The sequence below is a fragment of the Anomaloglossus baeobatrachus genome, chromosome 5, assembly GCF_048569485.1.
Source record: "Anomaloglossus baeobatrachus isolate aAnoBae1 chromosome 5, aAnoBae1.hap1, whole genome shotgun sequence".
Taxonomy (NCBI): Eukaryota; Metazoa; Chordata; class Amphibia; order Anura; family Aromobatidae; genus Anomaloglossus; species Anomaloglossus baeobatrachus.
The window spans coordinates 120,502,698-120,526,816 of record NC_134357.1 but is presented as its reverse complement, the minus strand read 5'-3'; the positions used below and the strand labels follow the sequence as shown (position 1 = coordinate 120,526,816).

The 24,119-nt window shown below is 40.6% G+C and overlaps 1 protein-coding gene across 1 annotated transcript in view; it reads right to left on the bottom strand.

The window, feature by feature from the left end:
* The window catches only part of LOC142309770 (tolloid-like protein 2), a 347,584-nt gene that overhangs the window by 79,365 nt on the left and 244,100 nt on the right, over positions 1-24,119 (bottom strand). Inside the window, exons 7-9 of the mRNA XM_075347217.1 lie at positions 19,383-19,488; positions 7,837-7,958; positions 2,376-2,491 (exon numbers count right to left, since the gene is read on the bottom strand). Coding sequence (XP_075203332.1) covers positions 2,376-2,491; positions 7,837-7,958; positions 19,383-19,488 — 344 coding nt within the window. The remainder of the gene's footprint in view (positions 1-2,375; positions 2,492-7,836; positions 7,959-19,382; positions 19,489-24,119) is intronic.

Below are 24,119 nucleotides of genomic sequence, written 5' to 3'. Positions count from 1 at the left end.
CCAATCTGAGGGCAGAATAAACTTCTTACTGTCATTGTGAAGATACTACCAGTTTATCTACTAGTCCTCTTGATGATGAGATCTTTTTATCCCAGCTTGCACTATTGATTGACAGCTTTCCTACAATGTGCATTGGTAGAATGTTGGAAATCAAAGGTGGAGAACAGTAATAAACAAAAACTAATGAATATTGAGGAAACTCATCACTGAGAGGACCAGGGTTGCCAACTAGACTTTCTACTTTTTCTGGACAGATTATCACAAAATCACAGACAGCCCAAATATTTTTTGGGACACATTGGAAAATCATAATAAATCAACGAGATTCTAAGTGATATATGTCTCCAGCCTAAAGGATTGACATGAAAGCCAGCACTCATAGTTCTCTGTTATGATTCAGGGACCGAGGAGGATCAAAAAATGCGGAATCCCAAAAAGGTAACAGAGTACCTGGAAACTTAATGGACTGCAGACCTAATCCTGACACACAACTAACAGTAGCCGTGGGGCGTGCCTACGATGACCTGGACGCCTTGACAAAGCCGGAGAACTAAATAATCTCATAGATATAAATATAAGCAAGCTAATCTGCCTCGAAGTAGTCCCCAAAGATAGATAGATAGCCCCCTACATGTAAAGGCTATGGTGAAATATACAATACAAAGTCAGAAAAGACAGATTCAGCAAAGGTGAGGCCCAAACTATCTTTATAGGAAAGGATAGGAAAGAGCAACTGTCTGCAGCTGTAAAAACACTAATATATACTAGCACTATTGATATGGAAAAATCCTGAGGTCACACAACCTCTCCCCCACTGTACCAGCACTCAGATGTTACTGGGATCCAAAAACACTAATACAGATGAGGGACTGAATTAATACCATGACAAACACAAACCTTACAGAATCATGGAGCTAAGTATACAGACACTCCCAGCAGGGAATTATCCCATTCCATAACGAACACCACACAGACAAAATAGGAATCATGCATTAGTATCAAAGCAGAAAAAGCAACAAGAAAGTGGAAAACAAACAGCAGAGGTACAAAGACCACTTATCTGAGAGTAGTTCTGGAAGTGAGCAGAGCTGGTTACAGATTGTACTTAACACACAGGAACAATTGACCACCGGCAAGTAACAAGAGAAAACTACTAAGTTAAATAGCCCAATCTGACCCTGATTGCCAGTCCTCTGCAGGTGTGTCGCTTTCATTCCACACATCAACTGCACCACCAGCAATGACCACAAGAGGAAGCCCCAAACTGGAAAACGTATTCACAACAGTTCTCCATAAAAATTAGAATCTTTATTTGTTCTATTAAACAGTAAGTGGCTGAAAAAAGCAAATCATAAAAAATGAATGTAATGGCAACCTATCCAGGCAACGCGTTTCTGACCAATGTGATCCTTGTTCTGAGCCTGAGCTTTCTCATCGTGCAACAGAAGATATATGCTCAATGTTTACACCTTGCGATTCTGATCTGAAGACAGATTCCGATCTTAGTCATCTGTACAAGATTCTCCAGTTTAAAAAAGAATCACTGATGCATCAATTTATTTAAACACACAGGAGAAAAAAGTGCCCACTTTTCAGTCCGCTCAGGAATTTCCAGATGGTTGGCAACCCTGGAGAGGACCAGCAGAGCAGCAGGAGGAATGCAATTGGTGGAGAGAAGGGAGCAATTTTTACTGTACTCCTTATTTTTCAGTCTCGTTACAGAAGGATATGTGGCAAGCTATTTTAGCACATTTCCAAACTGTTGATACACTTATAGACAGTCTGGCGTTTTTTGCGCTGTCCATAACATTTGTACTATACATGCAGAAATGTACTGTGCAGCAAGGAACCCGTTCCAAGCTTGAATTTCAGAGGGTGAAAACCACCAGGGGAAAGAGGTGTATTTCTACCTGAATACTTTTGTCCTCTACATTGTTTCCTGCCATCAATGGGAGAACTCGCAGAAAGCTCATCCTGTTCCTTACAACAGTTACTAGCTGGTTTCACATCAGTGTTTTTCTGCTGCAATGCTGGATCCGGTACAAATGCAGTATAGTTCAATATTGGCGTCACGGCAAGCTCCGGTCACATGCTGTCACATGCTCTGGTCACATGACTGCATGTGACCGGAGCTTGCCAGTGAACTGTATTGAACTGTACTGCACTTGTGCCGGATCCGGCAGTGCGGCAGAATATCACTAATGTGAAACCAGTGTAAAGGCAGCGGGTATGCTCTTAGAGATTGGAAAGCTGTGGCTGTCTCTTTATGGGAACAACAGGGCTTGATCTACTATAGGATATAGCTGCTGCTACAGTTTATCACATACACATACGTATATTGCTTCAACATACTTCATAGTTATGCTTATATATACCTTTTCTCCAGGTGTTACAGATATTCTCCATATGCAATGTGTGTAAGATGGATAACCACTTGGATAACCAGGAGCGGAAAAATTGCCACTTGACTCCATTAATGTTTCACCACATGCTTAAAAAAATAAAACAATATATATATTATGGTATATATATATATATATATATATATATATATACATAATCATACATGAAAAGTTTGGGGGGTGAAATACTCCTTTTTAGGATTTCTAATATGAAGGTGGGTTCATCCACCAGCCTGCTGCAGTAAAATATGCCAAATTTAAAAAGAACCTTTAACCAAATTTTCAAGTTGAACTGTGTTTTTGTTTTTTTTTATTTTGTTTTCAATTTCGCCTCTCCATTGCTAAAATATTAGCAAAGTTTTTGATACTTTAAAAAAAAAATTTTCAGTCCAAGTGGGCCTTACCAGAGAGATTTCACTGGGGTGTGTACTTCTTCCTCTTCCTGATGCTGACCAATCATAAGCAGGCAGCAACACATTCGGGAAAGAAGAACACGCCCCCACAATCGTATGACAAACATCATACTGCAGAGTGATGACGCGCGGGAGCACAGCAGAGCTGAGTGTGATTAAAGAAGGACTTCCACAAAGATTTTATTTTTTACATAAATCTGCGTATATGTTCATGTAATGTAGTGTGCATGTGTTATATACTCAACAGCCTCCACCTTCTTTGGTATCCAGTAACATTTTGCTCCTCTTCTCAGTGATATCACCACACTTTGTGAGCCAGAAGTCTCTTTTACTATGTAAACCTATGTAGTCTCGTTTTGACACTCCATAGGTCTAAACTGTAACGTCTGAAGAGCGGTGACTTCACTGAGAATAGGAGAACAGTGCTGGATCCCGGAGAAAGCGGCGGTAGGCCAATATATATGGTATATATTTTTTACATTTTTTTATTTATCTACAGACCCGAGCATAGTATACAAACAGGAATAATTAGTATACAAGTGCAACAGAATAAGATACTTCAAAGTACAGTACATGCCTTGAGGTAGGCCAATATATTAACATTTATCAGAGAGAAGGGAGCAGTCCTGCACTGCTGCGGGGTTACCTTGTTATCACGGCTGTCAAAGGAGAACGTCTGCTCAAGTCCTATATTAGTAAATGCTGGCTCAGGCTGCACACTCCATGCAAAAGGAATCACCACGATGGAAACCAAAAGAAGGAAACAGCAACATTGTCCACAGCTCAAGCATAAAAGCCCATTTTATTCAAGTCCTGAGAGCGGTTGCACCCGGCTTCTTCCCCACGTTTTTATGCACACGTTCTGAATAAAATGGACTTTTATGCTTGCGCTGTGGACAGTACCGCTGTTTCCTTCTTCTGGTTTCCATCAATATATTAACATTATTCTACATGAACATATACACAGATTTAGTTTAAAAAAAAACTTCATAAGAGGGCTTTTTTTAACTGATAGCTTTCAGCTCTCAACTCTTGCAGTCCAAATCCAAGGGGAACCCCTCTCCCCCTCCAATACAGCTTAAAACAGGCTCAGATGAGACATAATGACACAGCTCTCCGCACTGCAGAGTGAGTAGATGAGATGCCAGCAGTCAGTTTGGTGGAGGGGCGGTACAGAAGAGTTAGCTATTCTGTACTTTACATGGCAATGCTAATGTATTTTTGTTCCTGCCACTAAAGCTCCTATGGATTTGAATTTGAGAGAGCTACTAGAAGTGTTTGACCCTCCTCCCACACCGAATGGCAGAAATTAGAGCACAAGTCATCATACGGCGGAGAGGATAGTAGACTATTAATGCTATCATGGGGACGTATTCTTCTTTCCCTAGTGTGTTGCTGCCTGCTTATGATTGGCCAGAGTCATACAGGGGGAAAAGTAAACACCCCCAGTGAAGGCTCTTAGGGAATGCCAACCTAGACTTATAAGAAAAAAATAAATGTATAGTGCCAAATACTTTGATTGCTAATAACTAAGCAGCAAGAAAAAATAAAAAAAATATTCTATTATAGCTTGTGCCCAGTTTAACATGAAAAATTTGATGAAAGGTCCTCAGGGGCACTGGAGATTGACAAGCGCTGTGCTCAGCTGGCCTTTGGAATTCTCTTGAGAATGAATGGAACATCAGGGCGCATCATCAACCACTCCATTTACACAGAGTTCTCTAGAGCCCTGATTCTGAGCCTCAAATATTGAAAAGTGATCCCCTATCCCATGAATATGGAATAGACCCTTAAAGGGAACCAGTCACCAGATTTTTAACACCCAATCTGAGAGCAGCATAACGTAAGGGCAGAGATCCTGATTCCAGTGGCTTAGTGTAGTTTTGATAAATCATTGAAGATCAAAAGAAGTTGAAAAAGCCAGCAACCGTCTTGGAAAAACTCTCAAGCTTTATTGTAAAAAATCCATTAAAAACATTACAGTGGATAAAAGTTCAGTATGTAAGACAAGTGTCTACGCGTTTCAGGCCTGACATAAAGCTGGCCATTAATCATGACATACATATACACACACTACAGTTCAAAGGTTTAGGGTCACTTAGATACTTACTTATTTTTGAAAGAAAAGCACATTTTTTTAATGAAGCTACCATTAAATTAAACAGAATTACACTCTATACATTGTTAATGTGGTAAATGACTATTCTAGCTGCAAACGTCTGTTTTTTAATGCAATATCTACATAGATGTATAGATGCCCATTTCAAACAAACACCACTCCAGTGTTCTAATGGTACATTGTGTTTGCTACCTGTGTTAGAAGGCTAATGGATGTTTAGAAATCCCATGAAAACCCTTGTGCAAGTATATTAGCACAGCTGAAAACAGTTTTGCTGATTAGAGAAGCTATAAAACTGACCTTCCTTTTGAGCTAGTTGAGAATCTGGAGCATTACATTTGTTGGTTCCATTAAACTTTCAAAATGGCCAGAAAAAGAAAACTTTCGTGTGAAACTCGATAGTCTATTCTTGTTCTTACAAATGAAGGATATTCCATGCGAGACATTGCCAAGAAACTGAAGATTTCCTATGGTAACGGTGTGTACTACTCTCTTGAGAGGAGAACACAAACAGGCTTTAACCAGAGTAGACAGAGAAGTGGGAGGCCCCGCTGCACAACTGAGCAACAAGACAAGTATATTAGAGTCTCTATTTTGAGAAATCGACGCCTAACGGGTCCTCAACTGGCAGCTTCATTAAATAGTACCCGCAAAACGCCAGTGTCAATGTCTACAGTGAAGAGGTGACTTCGGAATGCTGGACTTCAGGGCAGAGTGGCAAAGAAAAAGCCATATCTGAGACTGGCTAATAAAAGGAAAAGATTAATATGGGCAAAAGAACACAGACATTGGACAGGCAAAGATTGGAAAAAAGTGTTATGGATAGATGAATCGAAGTTTGAGGTGTTTGGATCACACAGAAGAACACTTGTGAGACACAGAACAACTGAGAAGATGCTGGAAGAGTTCCTGACGTCATCTGTCAAGCATGGTGGAAGTAATGTGATGGTCCGGGGTTGCTTTGGTGCTGGTAAAGTAAAGATTTGTACAAGGTAAAAGGGATTTGAATAAGGAAGGCTATCACTCCATTTTGCAGCGCCATGCCATACCCTGTGGACAGTGCTTGATTGCATCCAATTTCATCCTACAAAAGGACAATGACCCAAGCACACCTCCAAATTATGCATGAGCTATTTAGGGAAGAAGCAGGCAGCTGGTATTCTATCTGTAATGGAGTGGCCAGCCCAGTCACCAGATCTCAACCCTATTGAGCTGTTGTGGGAGCAGCTTGACCGTATGGTACGCAAAAAGTGCCCATCAAGCCAATCCAACTTGTGGGAGGGGGGGAAGCATGGGGCAAAATATCTCCAGATTACCTCCGCAAATTAACAGCTAGAATGACAAAGGTCTGCAAAGCTGGAATTGCTGCAAAGGAGCATTCTGTGACAAAAGCAAAGTTTGAAGGAGAAAATTATTATTTCAAGTACAAATCATTATTTCTAAACTCGTCAATGTCCGGACTATATTTTCTATTCATTATGCAACTCATTTGATAAATAAAAGTATGATTTTTCATGGAAAAGACAACATTGTCTGGGTGACTCCAAACTTTTGAACTGTAGTAGATATGTATATATATAAACTGCTAGATCTGCAGCAGAAAAAACATTGGCTTTATCAAAATGACAGTAAACAGCTCAGTAAGTGACACATCGCTGGAATCAGAGTCTGTCTCTACATTAGGCCTCTTTCACACGTACGTGCCTCCGGTACGTGTTTTCTCACGTACCGGAGACACGTACACATGGTGACCTATGTATTTTTATTGTTTTTGGACACACATAAGTATTTTCATACGGAACGTGTGTCCGTTCCGTACTTATGTGTGTCCGTACATTTCTCACACTGACATGTCCACGTTTTCTCCGGCATCACAGCTGTCACGCGGAACGCAAGCGTGTCACACGTAACACACACGGACCACACGGATGTGTTCCGTGTGACACGCACTGGAGAATGACATGTGTCTGTGAGAAAAAAAACCAAAACATTATTCACCTTCTCCAGCCCTGCAGTCTCTGCCGCTGCTGTCACTTGCTGCCGACCGCCGCTCATTATGCTCAATGAATATTCACTTCTCTGCGGCTGGAAGCATCAGCAGCGGGGAGTCATCAGACCGGAGACCGAAGATCGGCACCACGAACAGCAACGCCAGGGACAGGTGAGCAGAAAGTTCCCGTTCTCCGTGTTTTTTGGTTGCCGCGATTTTTTAAAATAATACAAAATGGACGATCAAAATGTAGCATCTGCACAAAACCGTCAGCTCAAGACACAAAAAATAAGCCGTCACTGAGCACCAGATTCCGAAATATGAGAATGCTGCGGGTCTCAGAAAATGGCGCAAAAAGCGCTACTCTTTTTTTGGACAAACTTTTGAATTTATTTAACTCCTTAGATAAAAATAAAAGTATATATGTTTGGCATCTACGAACTTGTATCAACGCGAGGCATCATATGGACACATCAGTTTTACCATATAGTGAACACGGTAAATAAGATATTCCAAAAACAACCGTGCAATTGCACTTTTTTTTGCAATTTCACCACACTTGGAATTTGTTTCCCGTTTTCCAGTACACTATATGGTAAAACTAATGATTTCAAAAGTACAACTCATCCTCCAAAAAACAAGCCCTCATGTGTCAAAATTGACAGAAAAATAAAAAAGTTAGGGCTCTCAGAAGACAGGGAGGAAAAAACGAAACTGAAAAACGGAAAATCACCGGGGGATGAAGGGGTTAAATGTAATGTTTGTGGCCATGCTGTAAAAACTGTAACAAGATAATATTGCTATATACAAAGAAATAATTAAGAAAAATATCCACAAACCCCTTAAACTACAAAATACCACCATGCATGGGCCAAAAAGCTCATAAAACAAAGGTAAAAAGTGGTTTATTACCTGGACATTTATATAGTTTCTTTGCTTGCGCTATATCTCCCCGGCTGAGTCGCATGCGTTGTCCAATGGTTTGAATATGGCTGAGAGGCTGTCGAGGGCGTATTGTGTCATAGTTTAGACCCCTATTGACAGGAAAAAGGAATATGTTGCAGTAAATGTTCTTAAAACTGTTTTTATTGTTGAAGTTTTCTTTCTTTCTTTTGCAGAACATTAAAACACTACAGACATCTCTGAGTTCTAATACAATATGGAAAAATATTTCCTGAAATAAAATGTATATAAAAAAATCTTTATAGACCAATAACAATGTTAAAACTGTGAAAACTGATGTAGCTGCCAATGACAAATAATCAGGCAGGTATTCAGTCTCCAAAGAAGCTAAACAACAAATAAATCAGATGAATCTTGATAACTAGGGCAACGCTGCCACTTTTCATGTGCGCCAGATCTAATCCATAAGCACAACTGAACAGGGCTGCCAACAAACCCGAAATTCCAGGACAGTCTGAAAATATAGGGCACTTTTTGCCCTGTCTGTAAAAATATTTTTAGAATTTGAGGAAACTTATACCGATTATATTGATTATGATTATCATCATTTTACAGTTGTCAGTGAATGCAGCTGATGTCTTCATATCAGAATCATGGGCTGTAAACGTGCATCATATATCATCTTATAACCATAATGATTAATTATAGTTTTCTAACATATCAGTTATAAATATTGCCTGTCCCTGTTTTTTCGGTAAGCTGTTCAGAAAAAAAAATAAAAAGTAAAGTTGGCAACGCTCTTTCTGAATCACTTGCTTTAGTCTTGCATATGAGTGGGAAAAAAAAATGTTAAATTGGTTGGGCAGTGGGCGCGTGGCTGGATGAGCTCCGAACCCAACTAACACAATCCCGGCTAATGAAAGAGAATACATCAGAAGCCTGGAACAATTTTTCCTAACATAGGCTCATATAGTCACCCCTCAGAATACGTTGGTTATAATGGTTTCTTTTATACTTCTTTCCCTATCAAAAGAGGCACACGTCAAGGGTGTCCTTTTTTCCACTGCTTTTTTCTACTTGCAATTGAACCCTTGGCAATTAGTCTATGCCACGGCTCACACTTCTAGGTTATAGAAATGGTGTCAATCCCTCACAAACTCTTCATGTTTGCAGACGATATTCTGCTTTTTCTTTCCACCTCTCAAATCTCCCTTCCCACCCTGATATAATCTTTGCAAAATTTCGAACAAGTCTCTGGTTTGCAGATTAATCAATCAAAATCTCAAGCTATGAATATCTCTCTTCCAGATTACACGGTTTTACAGCTTAAGGCCTCCGACACACTCACGTAAAAATCACGCACGTGCCGAGAGACACGTATTTCCCCTGCGTGTTGCGTGCAGGTAAGTACATGTCTCTGGTACATGCGGGCCACGTGTGTTCTACGTGTGCTATCCATGATAACATACTGAGAACAGGTTATTTACATACTCACGTGGTCCTTCCTGCTGTCCGTGGTGCTGATCTACGGTCTCTAGCCCTCCTGTCTCCCCGCTGCTGCTGCTGCCGGCCGCAGTGAAGTGAATATTAAATGAGAAAAATGAGCGGCAGTCGGCAGCAAGTGGCAGCTGCGGCAGAGACAGGAGGGCTGGAGAAAGTGCGTTAAGGTTTTTTTTTTTTCTCTGACACGTGTGTTTTTTCCGGCGCGTGTCACACGGGACCGCATCCACACTACACCCGTGTGGTACGGGCCATGTGACACCCGTGCTGCCGGAGAAAAACGGACATGTCAGCGTGTAGAAAAACGCACACACGTACAAACGCACACGGACACACGTTCCGTGTGGTTTTACGTGTGTGTGCCTGCTACAATAGAGTAGCATTGCTGAACATGTCTTTGTGCCGCCGGTACGTGAAAAAAATGGTAAACACGTACCGGTGTCACGGATGTGTGTCGCAAGCCTAAGGTAGACTTTCCCTTTCAATGGTCCACTAAATCGCTTTGATTACCTAGGTGTGAAATTAACTGCTGATATAGATTCCCTTTTCCCTTCTCCCACAAACTACCCCCAAATGCTCTGAAAATTATGTGTGTGCTACAAATATGGAAGAAAATGCAACACTCATAGTTGGGCCGCATATGTGCACTTAAAATCACAATACTTCCTAAGCTACTTTATTTATTCCATGTTCTCTCAGTTTTTGTCCCCACACATTACCTGAAAATAGCACAGAGCATAATTAGCACCTTTGTCTGTAAGAGCAATCTCCCTAAGATTAATAGGGTCACATTGTATTGTCACCATCTTAAAGGGGGTTTGGGAGTCCCCAACTTAACCAAATATTATCAAGCAGCTCAGTTAACTCTGTATCATGCTTCCTCTGAACCACCCTCTGGCTCTCCTTTGGAAATCCAGAATATCACCCGCTGACCCTAGACATTTTGTTATGGCTCGACTAAGCCCAACAAAAATATATTTCTAACCCCGTCATGACACACTCATTTTAAATATAGGACTCTCTAAAACACTCCTCAAACTTAATTTTTCGATTTTATGATCTTTTTAGCATTAATGGTATGATTCCTTTTCTGGTTCTTTAAGAGAAGTATAACTTCCCTCCTAGGGAAATATTCAGATATTTCCAGCTTAAACATTTTATTTCCAAGCTATTAAGGAACCCTACCCCATCCTATGCGCGCAGACCATTCGAACAAAGATGCTGCCTAAATCCGCTTAAATTATACAACACAAAGACGCAACTTAAGTTTGAGATGGGAATCAGATATTGGAATTATCCTAACCAACTTGGAATAGACCCAGATTTGATCCTTCTTCACTGGTGGAATATGAAGTACTTTGATGTTGGAAACAAGGTATTCAACGAGATGGTACCTGACTTCGGCTAGAGTAGAAAAAGCAGTCTCCAACTACTCTAACTGGTTCAGGATCTTTAAGTCTATGGGAGACTATGGTGGTTATGCCCCATATTTTGGAGACTTTGGGTCAGTGTTTACTTTCTCATCCTTTCAGTTACTGACCTTAACCTTAAAAAGACTCCTGTCCTGGAAAGCTCTGTCCAATAAACAAATTCCCAACTTCCCTAAACACTCACAAGCCCTAATCTCCTTTATCTTTCTAGCAACCAGACAAACAATAGGATCTTCATGGAAAAAAACAAGGTTAAGGCCACATCTCACTAAGCGACATCGCTAGCGACATCGCTGCTGAGTCACGGTTTTTGAGACGTAATAGCAATCTTGCTAGCGACATAGCTGTGTGTGACATCCAGCAACGACCTGGCCCCTGCTGTGAGGTCGCTGGTCGTTGCTGAATGTCCTGGACCATTCTTTGGTCGTTGCTCTCCCGCTGTGAAGCACACATCGCTGTGTTTGACAGCGGGAGCCAACGATCTGAATGTGCAGGGAGCAGGGAGCCGGCTTCTGGCAGCCTGTGGTGAGCTGGTAACCAACGTACATATCAGGTATAAAAGCAAGGTGCTTTGCTTAGTAACCCGATGTGTACCATGGTTATGTGTGCAGGGAGCCGGCTTCTGGCAGCTGCGTACGCTGGTAACCAAAGTACATATCGGGTATCCAAGCAAAGTGCTTTGCTTAGTAAGACGATGTGTACCATGGTTACAAAGCACAGCGTTGTTACACAGGTCGCTGGTGGCTAATCTCTGATCGCTGTGGAGATCTGCCTGATTGACAGCTCACCAGCGACCATGTAGCGACACACCAACGATCCCTGCCAGGTCAGACCATTGGTGGGATCGCTGGTTGCGTTGCTTAGTGTGATGGTACCCTTAGACCTAGCTGAAATAAAAAAATATGCTTTTTCTGGTATATGATTAATGAAAAGCTATCTGCCATATTCGCAAAGAAAATTCCCTTATTTGAGAAGGTCTGGCTTCCCTGGCTGAATATATCAACCACACCACCTCTTAGCTCAAAGGCAGTTGCCTCCTCCGATTCTCCATGAAACACAATCAATTAAAAGTCCAGATAGGTTTCCTCTCTCGGGTCCCCTTTCCTCCCTTGCTCTTCCACACCTTTCCCACTCCATCACCTCTTCAGCCCTACTGCATATGCCTCATTTATGTGTTTGCGATAATGTTTATTTGTTATGTATAATATTTGTTTTGTATCTAAAACCCTCAATTAAAATTTCTTCTTTAAAAAAATAAATAAATTGGTTGTCCAGGGCTGTGATATTGATTTTCTGTCCTTAGTACAGGTGTATCAAATCGATGAGGATCAGACACTTGGCATACCCCCACGGATGAGCCGTTAGCAGGTCTTACAGCCACTAATAATACATAGGTACACAGCAGAGCACTATAGCTTTATACACTATGCTCGTAGTAGCCGAAACAGCTTTCAGTCAATATGCCGGGGTGTGCTTTCAGCCACCATTCATCATGTACTGAGTGGTGACTGAAGCTGTAATGGCACACCTTTATGACTGAAAGCAAAAGGCTGGCAGGAGTACTAAAGTTAATTTACTTTCGGTAGCCCTGCTTTCAGTATGGTGGCCGCACAGCTTTACCAGTAAATTAACCCTATATCTAGTTAATAGTGTTTAGGGCCATTTTATTGCCATTAAGTAACAAAAAAGAAATTGTCCCCAAAAGTGGATAAACTGGTAATAGGTTATATACAAATCCTGTGTATTTTCCATGCTTGCCAAATACAGACTTAAATCAACAAAAAAAAGGTGACAACTGAAGTATCAGACTACAAAGAGGGCTTGTTTGTAGTCTGCAACCATGGAGACACAGATTTCAATAGAACTCGAAGAAAAAAACAAATATTTGTCAACAAGACTATTTGCAAAGCTGCCTAATTATTATTTAAAGGGATCTGTGTACAGATTTCTGCATACATTGTTATACAGATTCATTATATACAGATTTCTTAGACCTGACGAGGTTTTAATTTTCTGATTTACTTTGAAAATTCATATTTTTCAATGTTTTTTAGACTGATAGTTCGAGCCCCATAAAGTCCTTTTAACATGTGCAGTTTATTTGATTCTTGCAAACTCAATAATAATCAAAATGACAAACTAGTATAATTTTCACACAAATACCACATTCAGCACCTACAAAAGTGACTGCAATTTTGCCTCATTCCTTTAGCTCTTTAATTCCTTCACATCATGTCTACCCCTATACAATGGCTTATGTGAGCAAGGATGGTTGACCTTAGGGAGATCAACATCCACCACTGCGGAGACACCATCACGTGTTTCTCAACGCAGTGATTCTAGAGCAATGCCCCCTGGGAAATATTCAAATCAAGAAGGCCTGCGGAGACACCATCACATGTTTCTCAACGCTGGCAGGAAACTAGCCAGGTCTTTCACCGGGAAGGAACAACCACGGGAAGGGCAGTCTCCAGTCAAGAAGACCACCTATGCCAAACATGGTATCCATCCACAGACAGCCGTTTCGGGGTATTTGCCCCTCATCAGTGTGGAGTAGGAATCTGGCTAGTGGGACATTGCCTAGTAAAAGACTATGTGAGCAAGGATAGTTGACCTTAGGGAGATCAACATCCACCACTGCGGAGACACCATCACGTGTTTCTCAACGCAGTGATTCTAGAGCAATGCCCCCTGGGATTGGCGTTGAGAAACACGTGATGGTGTCTCCGCAGTGGTGGATGTTGATCTCCCTAAGGTCAACCATCCTTGCTCACATAGTCTTTTACTAGGTAATGTCCCACTAGCCAGATTCCTACTCCACACTGATGAGGGGCAAATACCCCGAAACGGCTGTCTGTGGATGGATACCATGTTTGGCATAGGTGGTCTTCTTGACTGGAGACTGCCCTTCCCGTGGTTGTTCCTTCCCGGTGAAAGACCTGGCTAGTTTCCTGCCAGCGTTGAGAAACATGTGATGGTGTCTCCGCAGGCCTTCTTGATTTGTATACAATGGCTTATTCATGGTCAACCCTGACATACTTGTCATTCCGGGAGATGATTCTTTTATCTCCAATGGCTCTTTTCAAGTTATAGGAAGATTAATATCTTTAATTCTCAGAAGTTGATGGGTGATGAATTGCTAATTCCTAAAGACATAGACAACACAGGACTTGCAATACTAGGTAAACTCTTCTTAATCTACAAGTAGATGGGGGTTTTCGAAAGAGGAAAACTTTTTTAAAAAATGTTTCTGTTTGAAGAAAGATTAGATTAATACGAATTATGCACTCTCTTATTAGAGAAAAAAGAGATTCCTAATTCTAATTAATTTCCAGCTAACTCTACACTAGTTAGATATGAAAATTATTTCCATTATCTTGAAAGTGCCTTTCTTCTCAGTATGTGGAACACATCGCTTCTCGGTTGGAATAGGATTATCATGGACGTTCTAAGCAAAACTTAGAAGCTGTTTATACAAGTATGACCTCATCTTCCATCGTAATACTTATTAGCACTACAAAGGCACCGATATGGTGTTTATGCATTTTTTTAAGTGGTTGCAATCCTAAACTTCCAATATTTGATTTGTTGACGAGGGTTTTAGTGGTAAAGGATATTAAATTCATGTCTTTTTCCAAAAAAGCGCAACCTTAATCAAATTATAAAATTTGCTCAAATAAGTTCTGTGAAGGAAAAGACAAGTATATCATTATAACCAGAATTCAGAAAGTGTTTGAAGATATGTTGTGTAAATGCCCCAATAGGACGTATTTGGGCTAAAAAAAAAGCATGTGTCAAGTAATAATTGTCTCAAGGAATCTTCATAAAAAATGTTGACTTATGTTGACGACTACTGACAGTGCAGTGAACTCTCATCTAAACATTTAGCAAGCAATGAAGATACATGAGAGGGGCCTTAAAATGAAATGGCTACACCGATCACACCCTGTCAGATGTGACTGTCAGATGTCACTAATAAAAGATATTCTAGGGCAGATAAAGTTTGTCAGGTTGACCATCAGAATCACTTTATATTGTATGGACAGGTTTGTCTATGGAGAAAATAAGTTACAGTAAGGGCCTATGCACACGCTGAAGTTTTGTGACTTTTTTTATTGTATTTTTGTGGGGGTTTTTATGCATTTTTTCCTGAGTTTTTAGTTTCAGCGCTGTGCCCTTGCGATTGCCACCGGGTCTCCAGCTGATGTTACAGCCGGGACTGCGCTCTCACTGCCAGGAGTGGTGACTGGCAGTTTCACCCCTTGAATGCTGCGATCAATGCAACCACAGATTTCAGAAGACAGGGAGAGGTACCGCTCCCTTGTGATCGGGTCCCTGTAATGCAATCACAAGGACCCGATCACTGCCATGGCAACCTTGGGTCCTCACCATGATAACCCAGGTTACTGAGCTACGGAGAGCCTCACACACCATGCTGAATGCATGGTGTCTGAGGTGAAGTGTCAGTGCTGCAAGTGCAGCACTGACAGATATAATCCATTGCAGTGATTGAGCACAAGCACTGCAGTGGATTATGTCTGCAGGAAAAAACACAGAAAGAATTGACATGTTGCAGATTTTTTCTGCACCAAAATCTTCAAGGAAAAAAATCTGCAAGATGTGCCCAGCAAGCCAGGATTCTCATAGACTTTGCTGGGATGCATTTTTCCTTGCAGTGTTAATTAAAATCTGCAAGAAAAAAATGCATGAAAAACACAGCAAATACCCAGGGTGGGCACAAAGCCTTAGGTGATAAAATAAGATCATTCTTGGAAAGCCACTTTAAATAATATTGTATGAATACTAAGACAAACAGTGGCAACATCTCCCTTCCCATTGTCAACTAAAAAGGTTGTCCCCTGAACAAAGTTAATTTTAATCAATAGATCTTGGAATAGTAATAAGTTCCACAACTGGATGTCTTTAAAAAAAAAAAAATGCCTGTGCTGAGATCATCTTATTTATGTATCCCTGCAATGTACTGCGTAATGGCGGTGTCTGATCGTACAGGGACAGGGTCTGATCATACCACATCTCCTGGGCAGGGGGAATGCAAAAGAGAGTATACAGGCATTACAACATGGGAATGCAACTAATTCTTTCTCTGAGGTAAAACTTTTTTAAAAACAGGAAGTTACATGTTTTACCTCACAAAAAGAATCATCTATGCTCCTGTGCTGTAAAGTCTGTATACTCTTTTGCATCCCCCCTGCCCAAGAGCTATATAAGTAGAAGTATTGACACTCACAAAAAATTCTCTATAGTTGCAGAATTTATTTCATATCTTTCAATCCATTTTCTTTCAAAAATTAAATGCAAGATGACGCACGTTTCGGACTACAAATATATATGATTTGAAAAATCTGCATCTGTAGACCGAAATGTACATCATCTTGCATTTATCTTTTGAAAGAAAAGGGATTGAAAGATATGGAATAAAATTCTGCAACTATAAAGATTTTTTTTGTGAGTGCCGAATCTTCTGGTAATATTGTTATTTGGAGCCCATCCTGGATTTCGTGCACCACAGCTGATACGTGTCCACCTAGTCTTGTGTATTTTACTGCCGAAGAGCTGTGATATGATCAGACCATGTCGCTGTACGATCAGATACGGCCATTACTTTATTATTGCAAGATCTATTTATTAAAATGAACTTTAAAATTAACTTAGTTTGTGGGAAAACACCTTTAGGTTGGTCACACACCTTAGGTAGTTGTTAGGTAATCGACCGCCACAATGTTTGAATGAACAGAAATGGTTGTGGTCCAGCACCAGCATGAAATAAAACAGACGGAAATGACTGTAAAGAAGCAACTGTGCAGTTAGCTTCTATATCTAACAAGCGCCCTTTGTATGTCGGGTAGTTAACAGGCCATTACTCCAGGAAAATGAGTAGGATGAATTATGTGTTATGTTACTTTTTTCTTACACCATACGGCTTGTAAATATTTCTTAAGTACACTACCAGGTGGTTACATATCACATTTAACATGGGTACCAAGACGTCTTGTGTTTACTTGTGTGAAACAGAATAACTCAATGCCAACAACAGTAATGAACCAACATCTTTTAAAGGTCATATGAACATCCGAGATTAAGAATTTCTTATGCAGCTTTGGGTGGAATTCTTCGTAAAAACAGTTACCAGATAGCAGCCTTATGTCAACTTAAGTTGGTTGGTTGCAATTGATAGACACAAAGAATATGGCTTTTAACCAGGCAGATTTGTGCTCTTGCATTCATTTTCGGAATTACGTTCAGCCTGACTACAGCTGCCCCCTGGGATCAGTTTACAGTTTCCGCTTCTATATTTGTGGCCATTTAACAATTGACTCCAGTATGAGGCCAGCCCTGGTTAGTTTACACTCACCGAAAATTACACAGCTGTGTTTCCAAAGCCTTGTAAGTATATCCGCTAAATTTTAACAAGGCAAAGAGGGGAGAGCTGGACCAGTTGTCTTGTATTCCATTAATTTGGGTAAACTTGACCTTAGTCCTGACAATTGAAAAAAGATTTCTATATTTCGAGGAACAAATATCCCTTGCATTTTATAACAGCCCTTATGTATTTGTCCGAAGTTGTTTAGCAGACCAGAGAATGCTTAGAGATGTACAAGCCTCTCCTATACACAAATATCAAAACATGGGTCTGCTTGATGCTAAATATATTTTTGTAAATGTAATGAGAACAGAGTACAGTATATTGTGACATTTATATTACCTAACAGTACACAATTGAAGTATAATTGAAATCCCTACCCAAAACCTAAGGCTGGGGCCACACGGGGATTACTGCGATCCCCTCGCATGACACTCGTCTCACGCTGGCAGTACAACAGAGCCGAGTGTCATGCGAGTGTCACTGCGACTGATGTCCGACCGTGCAAGTGGACCTTAGCTGCGAGATGCAGGCCGGCACTGAGGAGGGGAGGGAGGGATTTATCTCCCTCTCTCCTCCGTAGCCGGCTATTGCCATTCTCGCACTGCACCCGCGGTACACCGTTGTACCGCGAGTGCAGTGCGATTTTTCTCTCGCCTCATATACTTGAATGGGTGCGAGAGAAAGAGTCTCGCATTACAATGCTGCGATTGTTTTCTCGGTCCAATTAGGGCTGAGAAAATAATCGCTCATGTGTGCTGACACACAGGCTACTATTGGTCTGAGTGGAATGCAATTTTTTTATCGCACTCCACTCGCACCGATTTTCATGCCGTGTGGCTTAGGCCTAAAAATACAAGTATCTGCCTCCAACAGCATCGTCACTACAGTATATAGATCCAAAAATGACGTCAATGGTGCAGTTGGTTCATCGTCAGGGCAGGATTTTGTGAGTGAGGTCAGTAATGATTCCTCCCCTGGCTGCCTCCCCTCTGTTCAAACTTCTCACTTCTGCCGCCACAATGATTATTTTCAAGTTTTTCGCCAACTCTTCAATAAAATGGTGTCAGAATCAGCGCATGTGAACACTGTGATCTCTGGTGGTATTTTACTGGATACACTGTGAAGATGAATATGAGCAGCGGTGGAGCATGCACAATTTTTTTTTTTTATCCGCGCATGCACTGCCCCTGTTTATAGCCATCTCCACAGTGTCCTCATTAAAATGGTGCCAGAGATTGTGGTACGCACATGTGCTGATTCCAGCACCATTTTATTGAAGAGTTGGAGAAAAACTTGAATATAATACTGCGCATGCGCCAGCCATAGCGCTAACCATGGTGGCAGAGGGGATACATTTAAACAGAGGGGAGACAGCCAGGGAAGGAATTACAGAAGATTCGACCCACAAAATCCAGCCCCGATACTCCAGCCATTGCATCAATGATGTCATTTTCTGATGTTTGGACAAAGATTACCTGTAGGGATGATCGAATACCTCAAATATTCAGCTATGCCCATATTCCACAAATATTTGCCGCTATTAGACTATTTGCGAATATTCGACGCGCAATGTAAGTCTATGGGAAACCCGAATAGTTGCCGAATAGCAACTATTTGGGCTTCCCATAGATTTACATTGCGCATCGAATATTCGCATAGCGGCAACCTATTTGTCGAATATTCGCAAAGCCGAATATTGCCGAATATTTGTGATAGTCGATCATCACTAATTACCTACAATCCCGACTCAGATTTATCAGCTAAAGGTATCATTTTAATCAGCTTCCTAACACCATTATGGCACTACCTTTAGTTTATAGGGCATAGGTTGTTGGTTCACTTTAAAGTTGATGTTAAAATCGCTTTGCATAAGCACGTCATATGGTCATATGGATGTCAAATCGCACACTCACATGCACTTGCATAATACTTGCATGACACTCGCCAACTTTTCTGGCTGAGAATCGGAGCGATTTTAAGTATGCAGATGTGAGCGAACCCTAAAAGAGTGATACTTACTGCAGTGATATCTGATTTGTAATATCATCTATGGGAAAGGACACCATGTGAAGCTCAAAGTAATAAATTACAAAAGTTCTACCAATAAGACATAACCAAAGTAATATTTGATTATTTTCACAAACAATGCATAAAAATAAACATCTTGGACAAGTAATAAGGCAAATAGAAAAATAACAAATTCTATGAAGAACTTAAGAGACATAACCTTAGATTCCAACCTTGAGAATGTGTTCCGGGCATAATGCATGATACTGTCAAAGTCATAAGTTTCTCCTAGAGAATTTACTTCTCCTGGCTCCATCTTCAGAAAGTTGTATTCCTGACCTTAAAAAAATGAAAGAAAAAAAAGGTTGAGACTGAACCTGACCTCAGCCATGTGTAAAGATTCTAGAATAAACCTCTTTTACAGAGAAACAGCCCTTTTTGTTAATTCTCTACAAGATTTCAGTGACCTGATGAGCAGATATTACGACGGCATCATGTAGTGGTCTCCAAACTGGCTGTGGTGATAAGGACATGCTGGGATTTATAGTTTTCAACATTTGGAGAACCACAGGTTGGAGACCACTGTCTTTGGGTCTAATGGATACAGAAGATTTTCATAAACAGTAATATTTTTAAAATCTGTGACAAAATCAAGGGATAGTATGACAATTTAGGTATGTGAAACTCTGAAACTATATGAATTAACATAATAAGGATCTAAGGGTAAGTGCACACAATGCCGCACAGGCACAGCAAAAAGTTGTGATACTACACAGCAAGCAACGTAAAAGAGACATTGTTGCACACATAATCCTTCTTTTGTCACTTCTTTTAACTGTGGAGCGGTTAAAGGAAGCAGCATGTTCAGACTCTAGGTAGCTTACGCTAAGAAGCCGCTCACTAGTTTTAGCTTTAATAAGCTAAAAAAAGTCAGCGGTGGAGCCGCCACCATAAAGACAGCAAATCAAAAGCGAATCCGGCACTTTCCTGGAGTGGCTTTGCCTAGGGAAACCTCAGAGGGACCATTGGCGCCTTAAAAATTTGCATACAATCTATAGCAATTTTCACACGTTGTCTTTTTCAGGCTGATTCCACCATGGAAACTACCTGAAAATCTATCAGAACACACTCAAAAGAATGAACATATGAATTGTATGCAAAAAAACGACTGGCTGTCCATATGTTCAGGCTTTTGAATATTTTTCAACCACTTAAGCTTCTGCTTAATATTATTAATATTATGGACAATTTATCCTTGAGCACTTTACCTCAATAAATATTTCACGATATTTCTGCTCGTTTGGGTATGCTTTTGTTATCCTGCAAAATCAAAGACTCCAATTCTTGCCTTATGTATTCATTATAAGGAGTTGTTGCTTTTCATTGATTATGCGATCTGTGATTGGCCCTTGCTTTCTTCAAATTATCTTGGCTGTGTATCAAAATACAAGGGACCCCATCCAGCTCTTTTTTTAATTTATTTAAGTAAATAATTTTAAAAATCAGCATGCGGTCCCCCCCAATTTTGATACCTAGCCAAAATAAAGCGGACAGCTGAGGTCTGTTTTTTTCAGGCTGGAGAGGCCGATGGTTATTGGGTTCCCCCCAGCCAACATAATCTCCACCTCCTGCTGCACGGACATCCTGCTCCGTGACACCACTGCCGGCCTCTTTAAACACACAGACCCATGCAGCCTTTATGGAGACCCCGTGCTCCCCGATGCAGAAGCCAAACCCCTACATTCCGCAACCCCAGTATACAGCTTGTGCCCTGCACCACAGCACGCTGGTCAGTGGCCTGTGTACAGTAGTAGCCATCTTCAGGTCATGTGATGTCCACACGCTGCTGACCATTCTCACTATGATGTGTGTAATGTGGGCAGGCAGTTCATTGCCTCCCCACTTCCTCACCATGATGATAGTGTGGGCAAAGATGACAGCTGGCGCATGCGCAGTGCTATGTTGAGTGAACATAGCACTGAGCACGCACTGGCTTGGCTTTGGACAGAAGGACACATTCAGTGTTATATAGTGAATAGACATATAAAGAGTAGATTATTGGTTATGTTTGATAAGGGTCTAATTGTTCATAGCAACCAATTAGAGCTCAGGTTTGACTTCACCTCATCAGCTTCAATGCTGAAAGCTGCACTCTGGTTGCTATAGGCAACCAGAATGATGGTACTAGGAGACACTTTTCTGAGGGCTGTTACATATACATAATGAGTTGTTGCATGCTGAGGGACTGAAGTAGATAGATAGTGGACAACTCTTTGAAGACGAGGGTGCCAGCAATTTTGTCTAGCTCATTTTTAGAGTTTTCTGTGAAATTTTGTCTAATTTGTCCTTTTTTGTCTATTTTTTTGGGTGTGTTGTTACAATACAGACAAAGGAAATAAACATGTGTATAACAAATAATTGCAATAATTTTACTTGGGGGAAACGTATGGAATCAGAAGGGGTTGTCCTAGTAGTGGAAAACCACTTTAATATTTGATTGCACACCCTTTGGAATAAATAACTGCAATCAAATTGCTTCCGATAACCATCAACAAGCTTCTTGCACCTCTCAACTGGAATTTTGGACCACTATTCTTTTGCAAACTGCTCCAGGTCTCTTATATTTGAAGCATACCTTTTCCCAAGAGCAATTTTAAGATCTCTCCACAGGTATCAATGGGATTTAGATCTGGACTCATTGCTGGCCACTTCAAAACTCTTCAGTGCTTTGTTTCCATCCATTTCTAGGTGCTTATTGAAGTATGTTTGGGGTCATTGTCCTGCTGGATGACCCATGACCTAGGACACAATTCCAGCTTTCTACCCTGGGCACTACATTGAGACCCAAAATCCTGTGATAATCTTCAGATTTAAATGATGCCATACACACAGTCAAATCTCCCAGTGCAAGAGGCAGCAAAACAAAATCAAAAACATCTATCAACTTCCACCATATTTGACTGTAGGTAATGTGTTCTTTTCTTTGTAGGCCTCATTCTGTATTCAGGAAACAGTAAAATTATGTGCTTTACCAAAAAGCTCTATCTTGGTCTCATCTGTCCACAACTCGCTTTCCCAGAAGGATTTTGGACTACTCACATTTCAAATTTCAGTAAACTGAACATTTTTATGTATCTGTGTCAGCGGTGGGGTCTTCCTGGGTCTATTGGCATAGCATTTAGTTTCATTAAAATGTCGGCAGATAGTTTGCGCTGTCACAAAAGTACCCTGAGCCTGCAGAACAGCTTGAATTTCTTTGATTGGGGCTGCTTATCCACCATCCTGTCTATCCTGCATTGCAACCTTTTATCAATTTTTCTCTGCCAGCCACGTCCAGGGAGATTAGCTACAGAGCCATGGGTTGTAAACATTTTGATTATGTTGCACACCATGGACAAAGGAACATCATGATCGATGGAGATGCATTTGTAACCTTAAGATTGTTGATATTTTTCAACTGTTTTGATTATCAAGGCCTAGGACAATTCTCTTCTTTCTTTCTATTCTCCATGCTTAGTGTGGCACACAAAGACACACAACTTTTCCCCTTATTATCTGGTTTCAGGTGTGATTTTCATATTGCACACACCTGTTTCTTGCTACAGGTGACTTTGAACAAACATAGCATTGCTTAAAACAAAGTTGTTTACACACAATTTTGAAAAGGTTTTCAACAATTTAGTCTAGCCACTTTGGAGGTTTTGTGTAAAATTATGTCTAATTTGTTGTTTTTTTTGTGTTGTTTCAATATACAAAGAAAATAATTGCAATAACTTTCTGGAAATGGCCATGACTGTATGTGCAGTGTATTTCAAACAAAAAAAATGCACTCTGGCCACAGAGATTAACATTTGGATGTCACTTTTTGCTCTGGAGAAATAATTTGTCAGTTGTCATCTTATTTAATCACAGGCAGTATTACAATGTAGCAAAAATGAGGGGGGGAAGTGGACCCAGCACCAATTCCAAAACCATAAAATCAAAAAAGTTTATTCAAACATATCTTTACAAAATTAGGAAAGTTCCATAACGCACAACGATGAGCATGAAAAAAACGACGCAATGCGGACCTTACATATTAAAAACAGAGTCCTACTGTTTGATTTTATGGTTTTGGAATTGATGCTGGATCCACTTCCCCCCCTCCTTTTTGCTGCTTCTGGCCCGGACTGGCCTGCCCGGTGGACCGCGTGCACCCTGCAAGCCCTGGAGTACACTGAATCAGGTGAGCTGAAAGATATTTTTTTCTCCTATCACTAGTATTACAATGAAAGCTGCTTGCCTATTGAAGATTCGGTGTTCCCAGCCTGGTGCAGGGCTACAATTTTGTTTCTGGTGTCATTCAACAGCTCTTTGGTCTTACCATAGTGGAGTTTGGAGTGTGACTGCAGCTCAAGAAATTGCAATTTTTTGCCAAAAATCTCAAAAAAATTTTTATAATGCAGTTTGGAATATTTGATGCCTTAGTGCACATTGGTGCTGGCTCTTTGTTGTTTCTTTGTGACTGTTTCAGGTTGTGGACAGGTGTCTTTTATAATGATAACATGTTCAAACAGGTGCCATTACTACAGGTAATGAGTGGAGGACAGAGGAGCCTCTTAAAGAAGAAGTTACAGGTCTGTGAGAGTCAGAAATCTTGCATGTTTTTAGGTGACTAAATACTTATTTTCCACCATAATTTAAAAAAAAATAAAAATCTTGCCAAATGAGAGAAGGTGATTTTTCTGGATTTGTTTTCTCATTTTGTCTCTCATAGTTGTGATCTACCTATGATGTCAATTACAAGCAAATATCATCTTTTTAGGTGGGAGAAATTATACAATTGGTGGCTGACTAAATACTTTTTTCCCCACTATATACTAATGTCCACCTCTAAAGACATTGCTCAACAGTCTCAGGCTTATATCTGGCTGCCTGCCCCAGGCATGAAAACTGAACCTATAAAGTTATACAAAGAACAATTTTGGTGA